Source organism: Papilio polytes, unplaced genomic scaffold (genome assembly GCF_000836215.1).
Source record: "Papilio polytes unplaced genomic scaffold, Ppol_1.0 DF824191.1, whole genome shotgun sequence".
Taxonomy (NCBI): domain Eukaryota; kingdom Metazoa; phylum Arthropoda; class Insecta; order Lepidoptera; family Papilionidae; genus Papilio; species Papilio polytes.
The window spans coordinates 1,277,230-1,289,443 of NW_013525013.1; the positions used below are offsets into that span (position 1 = coordinate 1,277,230).

Genomic DNA, 12,214 nt, shown 5'->3' on the forward strand with positions numbered 1-12,214 from the left:
ATTTATGTTCAATTTCCGCAACACAAACTTCCTAATTGGATTCTAAATCACAATTAGGAAATAAAGATAATGTTACAAAAAAACCACCGGATATATTATAAACAGTTTAGTGACAATCATTGTAAAGTACAATATGCATATTTAATCGACAAAATTACTGCCATTACTGAATATTAAAAAAAAATTTAAAAAAAGATTATGAAATCAAATTACCTTTTAAATTTTAGTATCAAAAACCAAATAGGATCAAGGACATGTTAAACCAACTAAAATTTCAACAATGTGGTTTTGTACTACCTAAAATAACACATAATACAAAATTATTTTTAGCATCGGCAGTTTCACCGCAATTTAAATTACACGTAAAAAAGACGAATCTTGCTGCTGTTCAACTTGTTCCGAAGGAATCTTTTTTGTTTCTAATTTGATACTCAAATGCACAGTGGATTATACAATGAATGTTGTAAAAATTCACATAAACGAACCGAAGTCGTGGATAAATTTTGAATAATAACCATAATCCTGATAAAATCCAATATCTCCTGGCATTATATTTGATATTATACCAAGAATCTTATGATATCTAAAGTTGTTTAACAAAAACCTAGTTTTGGGGAATCCATTCAATTCTTTACCGTAACCAAATTTCTTAACTTGTACCACAGATGTTTATTTATAGAAAAAAAACTAAATCAACAGAAAAAATAAATATTTACGAAATCTCACATAATAACGACATAGGAGACTTCACGTGTCAAAAATCGAATCTTCCCATGCGGCTCGTTCGAACCCGTTTTAACAAAACCCGAAGTCTGGATCAGTCAGACACGATCCATCTGCATACCAACGTTAATGCCGCAGACACCTTAATAACATCCTTTAATTCTCTATCAACAAAAGTAACCACAAAGCATATCCATATAATCACTACATCAGCTCAAACAAAGAACGTTACGTTATAAATTATCTTTAACAGTCAGGCGTCAGTCTAATATGTGGTATTTTGTGCCTATTAGATTTAAGCCATCTTGGCGCTGATCGGAGTTGGTGGCACCAATTAAAATTTGAAGTAATACTATTATTCCCGTGGATAGAACTAACTGTCTATGAGTGCGCGGCAGTGCACCCGCCGAGGGGAACAAGGCCAAGCACTCTTTTTTCGAAGCGATACAGGGCACTTTTAACACCCCTGTGACTTCGTTGTGAAATAATTTATACTGTTAATAAAATATTCAACTTAACACTACATCTTTATACACAATAAGTGTTAAATTACATGTGTTAAACTACGCTTCCACGTTCAAAAACTTTCTTAACAAAAATTCATCCAAATTAGTTAAGTCGTGATTAACCAGAAATAAATTTTAACAAAGTCAAGTTATATTTTTAGTGCAAACTTGGGATGAAACTCTTCAAAGAAACAAAGGAATACTTAAATTATTCCGAGTTCTAAGCAAAGTAAACAAAAGGGAGGAAAAATGGTAAAATAATGTGTAGTAAAGGTCTCTGGTAAAAACCATAACATAAATAGAATAAGACTTTGTTACTTAATAACAAAGACTATTTCAGCTACTGTATCTTTTTATATCATTAACATTATTTTTCAGATTACGTTAAAAATAAGGAGTAAAAGGTTAGCGTGGTATGTGCATGTTATGAGAAGGGATGAACCGCAAGTAACAAGAAGGACGTTAGTTATGAATGTGGAGGTACATCGGTAGAGGTAGACCTAGAAAGAGATGTATTGCATGAAAGGTGACATAATTAAGAAGGGAGTGATGACTGAGATTACGGATAATAGAGTTATTTGGGTGAAAACCCGGTGCGCCGACGCTACGGGAGTAGGATAAGGAGAAAGATGATGAAATATTTTTATATCTTGAGTATTGTAGTCCAGTCATCTGCATAAGATGTATGTGTACTTTTACGAAGCTTCACAAACTTGTAATATTTACAAGCCTTCGGTTTTAAATATAATTTATGCACGTAACCCTTTAAAACTTCTAACCATGAATACATGCAACTAAAGAATACGTATAAAATTATTTTTGAATTCAAATGCCTATACAAGTCTTGTAAACGTATACATATTTGTGCAGCTGACTGTACAATATATTTCAAGTGTATATTCATAGTTTACAAAAACTACGTTATTTGCAGATATAAAATGGCGGATTTCAAGATCAAAACACCAATCAAACTAAATGCAGATCGTACTAAAGTTTCGCAAGCGTGCGTTTGTTTGGCAACGCGCTGGCTATCGTAATACGCCATTTTGTATTCTCTGCTTACAGAATACCGGTTATAATACCGGAAAATATATTATGTAAAATAAAAATTGCGACGACAGCAATATACCAGAAATATACACACAGTACAAACAATAAACAAATACATATTAAAAATCTATACATCTAAAATCGGGAAGTTTGTAAGGTCAAACAACAGCCATACAATTCCGACCACTTTAAGAAATAAGAACAGACTGATAAAACAAGTTATTCTTCACTCAAATACTGGTTTTAGATACATTTACATGATATCGACGTTTAAGTCCTACTTATGTTACTACGCAATAATTAATTATATCTCTAAATTACCATCGCCAAAAAACTTGTACAAAAACACATTTTCATTATATTCAAATATATAGTAAACAATAAAAATGAGCACAAGGGCCTGTCCCACCACTGGCTGTTAGAGGCTCCGATAGCTTAAAAATGGCGTAACTGTCAGATAAGGTAACAAAATTCGATATTTCCTTCGCATATTTTACACGTTAGATACGAGTATTTATCAGACAATTTAGTGGGACAGGCCCTAATTCTAACATATTAGGACCTACTCCTATTAACTTGGCCAATTTTTTGGCTGCACGAAAACTTTCTAGGAACCCATGCCCCACGAATGCACAATAGGACTGTTTCTACGAAATACGTCTCGCCATTAGGACGTATTATAAATAATAAACACAAACACCACCCCGAGCCAAGAATATAAATTTATGCTAATACATAATGTAAATAGGGTACAAAAGAGAACAGAGGAATCGCTCTACTAGAAAATTTATTGCAATACTAGCTTCTAGAATTAAAAAAAAAAAAACAAAAGCAAGTATCCTATGTGTTCTTCCAAACTATCCTCTACATCTATGCCAAATTCCATCGAGATCCGTTCAGCACTTTAGGCTACAAACTTTAACAATCCATCTATCCATCTAAACTTTCGCATTTATAATATTAAGTAAGTAGTAACATTTCGTGTTTAAAGTTGATCTGACATATTTTAAAAACACTTCTAACATCTGGACATTTTTCTGATTTCTTGACTCTAACAGTTCATTAAAGTAAAAAAATATAACCCCATTTAAAATCATAATATTCAAAAACCGTATAAGATCAACAATCAATTATTAGTAAATGGCAACCAAAGATGAACTTGAAGAAACTATCTAGCATATTAAGGCATCTTAAAAATGGAATTCTAATTATTATGTCCTTCCTTCCAATTGTGAGTCTGAACAAAACTGCGTTAGGACAAAAGAAATCACGTCACTAAACTATCTCAGTGGTATAACGCATTTGATGTTATTCTAGTCGGGTTTGTACTGGGTTGCTGAAGTTTTCATTTATTTTATCGTTGTCTAGTGATTCATTAGTATTAGGTTGAATTAAGTTTCAACGGATTAAAACACTAGTTGCGTATTACGAAACGTATTCCATGAATTTATCGAAACGATAACACTAACGAATCCTTAAAAGTAGGTGGAAAACCGACCAGGAGTGTGGCAGAACGACTTCTGCTAAGTAACAAATGAAGAGCCGAATAAAGTCTGCAAATATGCAAATCACTAACATATCGCTATCTCAATTTACCCAAAGAAAATGAGAGATACAATGTAATATAAATATTAACGCATCGTGAACCTACGATTAGAATCAAATCTAGCTAAACTAGATACTATAGTGACGTTGTGTTACACACGCTACCAAGGCCCAATGCCAAGTTCTACCACAACAACAAAAACATACAAATTGCGCCTCTGGATACAAATCATAACAATTATATTTAGCTACATGACACATTGCCACAAATACTTCCGATGTGGAACAAAGTACGGAAGTATATTTTTTTATATTGACATTTCTAAATGTTTTAAAAACATCTATGGTTTTGTGTGATAACATTATTTGCTAACTGTACTCGTGGAATTAAAAAAAAAAAACAATAAAGCAAGTAGCTTATGTATTCTTCCAGATTATCCTCTATTCCAAATTTTATTGATATCCGTTCTGCAATTTAGGCTACAAACTCTAACAAACAGCCATTCATCCATCTAAATTTTCGCATCGTGAATACAATGTCATTCTGTTGGATGTTTTTAAATACACGAATTTTTGTTACAGTCAAACAAATTTACATTTATAAACCATATTCGTTGTACAGAATACTATTGAAGTACGTATAAATGAGTATACTCTGAATCATCTACCAAACTAATATTCGTTAGGTAATTAAAGAAACCTGTTTAAAGTGTTAAGTTATTGGTCGTACCAAAAATACTTTGTTACAAATTTTAGAACCTTAAAAAAGTAAATCTTAGTAGAAATATCTGTGGTAAGGAAAACGTAAAACATATACGTCATAGTCTCAAGTAAATCGGTTTTATATTTATCAAATATTTATTGACACAATTTTCATTAGATTGGGTATGAGGTCATACCTTAATAGGGCCTGTCCCACCACTGGCTGATACAGGTTCAGCTTAAAAGTGACGTCACTGTCAGATAGAGTACCAAAATACGATATTTCACATATTTTATGTTGGATTGTTATCTAAAAATTTACAAAAATTGTGGGACAGATTCTTAGTGTATTAATACTATTGATATAAATTCTTCAAAAACATTTCTACAAGACTAGAAAATAATGAAGTAAAAAATATCCAATCGGGAAATCCACGAGTATAAACTCTACTAAAAATTATACAAAATGAAAACCTTTCTATGCATAACTTTCTAAAAACTATTCTCCAAAAATTTGATGACAACAAAAAATTTTTACTAGTATTTGTTAGATAAAATTACGTCAACTTGAGTCACGTTTTTACAAAGCCATTTGTGTCATTGATAACGTTCTGTGAAATATTAAATAAATACTATTGACTCATCTATACGATTATTATCAAACCCATTTAGATATTTTTTGGTTATTTCCTAATTAATTTATAATCAGACGTCCCGAAACAAACAAGATAGAGTAAGTATGAATGGATTGTGTGAACGACAATATTAATAAGATAGGATTTCAGAAACTACTACTACTATTTCAGAAAAAACTCAAGCCATCATCGGGCGTCGAACTGTTGACTTGAGCGATATCACTTGCGAGGCACGACCCACTTTCGCCGCGTTACTGCACCAAGGAAGTATATTCTACGTTCATTCTAGAACATTCTATTTAGTCTTAGACGACATATCGATGAAATATTTAAGGACATTTATTCATATGGTAATCAAGAAAAGCATTACTTTCAATTTAGATTTCAAACGAAGTTTAGATACTAAGTTCTTGTGATATCTACTTAGCTGGCGAGTCCATTTCATAAAAAAAAACTGACAGAACGCATTAAAAATATCTTGATAATCTGTGTACAAATTATTATTTACTGAGGACACAACAAGCTAGCATTGATGATCCTGACAACAACATTCTAAAAGCGAGCGCACAACATTGACTAAACTTCACAACTGTTGTGCGATTGTCGATTGTTTCGCTGCCCATTCAACTGTCTAGTTGCACAACTAAAAATCGAGCAATGAGCGAAACTTGGCGATAACCTAGTCAGAGGTGTGCGCGCGCTCAAAGACTGAAACGGAAAGCAAAATGGCATCGTTTGCAATCCAAAGGACGTTGCTTATATGACAAACGCTTACGTCATAGTACGGTCGCAAAGCAAGGCTTGATTGGTATTACGGGATCAACGAAGCGGAAAATCTTATAATAACTTGGTCGGGGCTTCTAAGTACGTTACTAGACGAATACTGATGCAAATCCATTTTAATTACTAGAAAAAACCTCATAAAACATCTTTTAAACACAGGTGCGGTCATAAAATTACAAAGACTGATAGATAGACAAAGAAAACTGTTACTGAAAACTGCTGTTACCTCTTCTCTATACTTAGGGTCAATAATATCTTTAATAGATTGTAAACAAAGCTCTACATTGAAAATCTGTAACCGATAGTATCTTTACATTCAATAAAATAATCAGATGCTCGTAAAATATCTAATCTCACGTTTTTAAACTAAACATTGAATTAATGACGCATTATAAGTGTATTGTAAATTTGTACAAATTATCAAATAATATATTTAACTTCAAGATAACATTTAGATAATGTATAGTAATGGCTAATTTTTAGAGTAAACAAATGAGAAACGTAGACGTTAAAAATGGCAAAACAATTTCTTGCATTTAGTGAAATGAAATATCGTAATTAGATATCTAAGTTTTTTTTTTCAAATAGCTCAAAAGAGGATAAACCGGCCTAATACTGAAACGAATCTGAAATATTTCGCTTCGTAAGCGTCACATATAATCTAGTAGACATCAAAATTTTTAAGGAATTTAGAGTATATGTGGACGTTTCAATATTTAGCCGTTGTATAAATTATGATTAAATTCAAATTTATAAACGTCGCAAAATTGTGTCAGAAAACTTTTTCCGATATGCAATTTGCTATGCAAACCACAACAATTGCGAGCGATACTAAATTTAGCCAACGGTCCGGGTCAAGTTCCTAGTTCCTCAAAGAACTGGGTCTGTAATGACGTAGCCTGCATATAGCTAAATATAGCCTCGGACGCACGCCACCCTGTGACCTACTTGCACCGCCCTTGGGGCGCCCATAACATTAATAACTAGCTGCAATTATTTAATTTTTAAAACACTTAAAAAATAAGATTTTAAATTTGATCGGTATTTTATCTACGATTACTCTGACATTTGTGTTCCGATTCCGAAAATGCTTAATGTGTACTGTTACTCACCAGTGACGCATTGTCTATGGGTTGCGCTGTACCATTATAAGCGCAGTTGTAGATAGTAAAAGGGCTCTGAGTACATACGCCGTACCACACACAATGCCCATCTTCCGACGCACATCCAGGTATCTGCAACAATCAACAATACAATTAATGTTTATTACTAGTGAGTAGTAGCTTTGCCGATGGACTAATAAGGAGACAATGCAGGACGTGGTCGATGTATGTAGGAGTTATCGGCAAACGCCGTCAAATTCCGTATTTTGTTAAATTGAGCCTCAAAGGGCTTTACTTAGGGGCTCATATAAGAACGTTTCAGACATCATTACGCTATTGTCGTTTTTTGTTTCTTCCACAAACAAAAGAAATATAAGATTTGTAGATATACAAATAGAACAGTGGAAACAATTAATTAAGGGTAGGCATCGCATCTGCAATTGCAGATGTTTATGGGCAGCGGTCGCTTGCCATTTCGTTGGATTCAGGTGGCCACTTGCTCGTTTGCCACCTTATATTATAAAAAAAAACAAGGATAAAATATCAAGTCATTTCAAATTATTCAATGTTAGAGTCAAAAATAAATCGCAACATACATTACAATGATGCTTATGAATCTGTTATATTATACATTCAATCTACGTAAATGAAAACAACTGGTTTACAGGAAGAACCGTTATATCGACGTCCACGTAACTGGATTATACAGGACACAGGCTAGTTGTTTACCAGATATACAAAATGATCCCGAAATAGAATTTAATTCATGGTAGAATAGAACAAATTTACATAGAAAAATATCGACAAGCGGAAAAAAACAACTGTTATTTCTCTACACCTATGCTAAATTTCATCGAAATCCGTTCAGCCGTTGAGGCAATAGACTCTAACAAACATCCATCCATCTAAACTTTCACATTTATAATATTAGTAAGAAGTAAGATTTACATGAAATAAGTAAATCGATGGATGCGCTTAATTCAAATCTCAGAAGGCTGAGCGTATGCGCCCCGACAGTGACCTCTATACCTCCTCCATAAACAAGCAGGAAATCACACTTCCTGCATGTACATTCATACTCGTAGGCAAAAAGTAATGAATCATAACATGAATTTATAATTATACTAGCTGTTGCCCGCGACTTCGTCCGCGTGGTATTAGAAAACATACGAACTATATAAATAACAAAAATCTTTGTATTCCTCGGGAACCGGACATTTCTCGGGGATAAAACTTATCCCATGTGTACCCCAGACTTTGTTTTATATCTGTGTCAAATTGCAATAAGATATGTTGAACCGTTGCAGAATGATCGAGATAACATTAAAAAACTAAATTAATTAATCCCACGGCGAACCGTAACTATTCCCGGGATAAAAAGTAGCCTATGTGTTGTTCCAGACTATGCTCTAAACCTGTGCCAAATTTCATGGAGATCCGTTCAGCCGTTTAGGCTGCAAACTCTAACATACATCTATCCATCGTAACTTTCGCATTTATAATATAACTAGGAAGTATGACAGTATGATAAAATAGCAACGAATAAATATTTTTATATTTCCCACTAGGTATTTAACAGGATGTATCCCTAAAGTGTCACTACCTAAATAGTAAATAACACACGTAAGTTATACAGTTCTGAACATTGTTATATTTAAAAATGCAGGTGTGTTATAACACTTTATGCATACTAGGTGTTCCCGTCCGGCTTCATCCGCATGAAACTATGAAAAACTTTATTTTATTGTCTACATTTCTCATATTCTCATTCGGAAATGTCAAAATAATTGTTACCATAATAACCTCGCTTCCTTAATCTTGACAGCATATGATCTCTTTCCCATATGAAGGTGTTTTCCACTTTATTTACCCCAAGTTTAATAGCGTGTAAATATATAGCCTAAAGCGTGTCGGAAGTGTAGAGATTTTTATCAAAGAAAATTATCCAAAAATGCTGTTATTACTGACATCCTACGTCACCACGTAGTGTGTTATATTCATTATTTTAATTGTTTATAATTAGGTAGGAAAAATATTAAAAATAACATAAATCAATTCAATTATATTTATGCCGAAATAGAATGCGTGTTTCGAAATAAATATATTGTTTTATGTTATCTTTATTATTTTTCCTACCTAATTACAAATATACTATTTATTTCTTGCCAATTAATAATATGGGTATTGATGGTTTTTCAATAACAAAGAAGTATCATTTAAATATACTATTAAACACTGAAAATTGACAGTTGAAGAAACAAATTCATAGCCCACTTAGCATCGAACATAGTACTACAATATCTTATATGAAACTAGATTGACAAGCGTTTCTAACAAGAACTATTCCGTAAAACATTTACAAGACCATTTGCTTACATAATCGTTTTAAAATTTAATATTGTGAAATAGACGACCTGTGGGCTCGACTTTGACCTGTTTAACTTCTAAGGTCGAAAAAACCAACCTTAATAAACTTATATTTATAAAACTCCATAAATCTAAACCAAAGAGATTGCATTAAAATTAATCATAGAAGGGGCCCTTGGACCTTCGGAACATTTCACTACGGTACTCATCAATAGTGAAAACTTCAATAACTAACTCCACTTCTAACATATCAAAAATATATCAAACTTTATACTATTTACTACCCAACGCCGGATTCAGGGGGGGGGGGGAGGGTTGAACTGAACTTCTTCTTGACTTCTACTTGACTTGAACACTTGATCACGACTACGTGACCCCCCCTGGCGCCAAAGCTGGATCCGCCCTTGTTATTACCAAGTAACAAACAAACAATTTAGCAATTTATTTAAACAAAAACACTGAATTTTGTCTAACAAAGTTCTTATTTAACTCAACTGACTGACCTTTAAGTACAGTACAAACCGAAATGACCTTTCAAACAGAATTTGTTACATTAAAGTTGATTTCCCACGAGAGGAATACGCCAAAGCATACACTACGCTTATACAAACACGAAAATAACAATATTTTGCTAAAGTTTACTGAACGACTATAATCAGTTGAGATGGCTATTAGGACAAATTAATACGTACTTGTTTATTTTTGAATTAACGATAATTTATAACTATATCTATCTATACTAATTTAAAATTATAAAGAGGAAAGATTTATATTTTTGGATTTTGTATGTATTGAAATAAATAAAAAACTTCTGGGTCGATTTCAAAAATGTTTCACCATTAAAAAGGTACGTAATCAATGAGTAACATAAGCTATATTTTTTAATTTCAAGCGAGCGATGCCGCGAGCAATACCTAGAAGTTTATATACGTAAGAATAGCAGGGTTGTAAACCTCAGAACTGGACCTTTGGTTATCATCAAATTACAATTTATAATCGCGTATATAACTAACTAGTAAAAACTATATTACTACGAAGTATCTACGGTATTAAGTGTGTGAGATGAGAGAGAGAGAACATAATGGTTATTTAAAACAGATCTTAACAAATCATATAAAATACTCATTTTATTGGACATTGCACTCATTAACAAGCATGAATTTTACGATTGGAAAATGACATTAATTAATTGCAACGATTACATGGTGAACACTAGATGGCGTTACTTGCAATGCACTTATTAGATTTGCATAAACATTTGACGTAAGAAAGTACTAGAAACCTCTGGACACATACATTTGGTGTTGCCAAGCTATGTCCGTGAACACTGCCATAGAGAACAGTCGTTACCATTTAATTACAGCCAATCAACTCGCATTGTTACATTAGCAACGTCGCGGCGGTTTTCTAAAGCCTGCTACAGACGCTCATCTAACAAAAGTAAGAGCGGGCGCACACCTTTGACTAAACTAACGCACAACTCTTTTGCGATTGTCGATTGTTTCGCAGCCAATTCAACTGTTTAGTTTTTTTTTATAACAAAAGGTGGCAAACGAGCAAGCGGCCACTTGAATCCGCCAAAATGGCGAAGCGACCGCTGCCCATAGACTTCCGCAATTGCAAATGCTTTGCCTACCCTTATCCGACAGAGAAGGAGATGCACATAAAGAGGATATTTCCACTACCTATGTATCTCCTCCTCTGTCAAATCCACTTTCCCTTCCCATCCTCTCCTTATAAGAAAAGGGTGGTAAAGAAAAAGGGACTTAAATTAGGCTACACAACTAAAAATCGTGTAGTGTGTCACCTCCATATAAGCTCATAGGAATCAAAGCGAGACTAAACAGTCAAAGGTGTGAGCGCGCTCTAAGAATTGAATAGTTCCCTGATTTGTTAAATTTACCTGAACGAGCGGACTGTTCATATATAATTGAGCGTGTGTAGCGAGCTTTATTACTATTGGACACACAATGTCATATATTGAAACACATAGATATTATCATATATTGTGTAAGGATGTTTGTATCGATCATTGGACGAGTCAAGAAATAAATATTTTTTGATATAGAAAGCTAAAATCTACAGGAATAAAGAATCTAAAGGAATCAATAACGATAGTGGAAATCGACAATTAGTTTATACATAACTAGCTGTAGCTCGCGACGTCGCCCGCGTGAAATTAATCAACAAAATATAGCTTATGTTACAGATAGATTACCTTTCTAATGTTGAAAGAATTTTTTAAATCTGCCCAGCAGTTTTTACGTGAATCATAAACATACAAAAATACATATCTTTCCTCTTTATAATATTAGTATAGATAAAGATATAAAAAAAGCAGAAATAAAAATCTACACGAAATAATAAATTGTTCTCTATTGTTCATTTGAATAGGTCCTCGGACAAAGGAGTAAAAAATATAGAAAATAAAAACAAAGGAGCTGCCTCTACCTCTAAAATGAAAATAAAAAAAATGCACAATGCTCAACAATATTATAAGCGGATTTATTGAAGCCGTGTAAACATCCTAGAGAAATTTATAAGTCTTCAGTTCCAAGTATTGCAAAGTGCACTTTGAAGCTAAGGAGATAAAATACTTTTTGGCGTGCTGATAGGATTTACACATATGGGGGGGGGGGGGCGAATAAATCAGGAATTTCCGGTCAAACGAGCCGGCAGTTGCCTGAGTCACGCTCAGTAATTGTAAGTTAAATAGATTTGTTTGAAAACAAAGCAGGATATGCGATTACAACCATCATAGGAATTAATACTATATTACTGTGATGGTTGTAATCGTTAT

The 12,214-nt window shown here is 33.3% G+C and overlaps 1 protein-coding gene across 4 annotated transcripts in view; it reads right to left on the minus strand.

The window, feature by feature from the left end:
- LOC106110837 (Niemann-Pick C1 protein) overlaps positions 1–12,214 on the minus strand; it is a 48,016-nt gene that overhangs the window by 27,285 nt on the left and 8,517 nt on the right. For all 4 annotated transcript variants that reach the window (XM_013292770.1, XM_013292771.1, XM_013292769.1 and 1 more), the window contains exon 2: positions 7,057–7,179. In XM_013292770.1, coding sequence (XP_013148224.1) covers positions 7,057–7,179 — 123 coding nt within the window. The remainder of the gene's footprint in view (positions 1–7,056; positions 7,180–12,214) is intronic.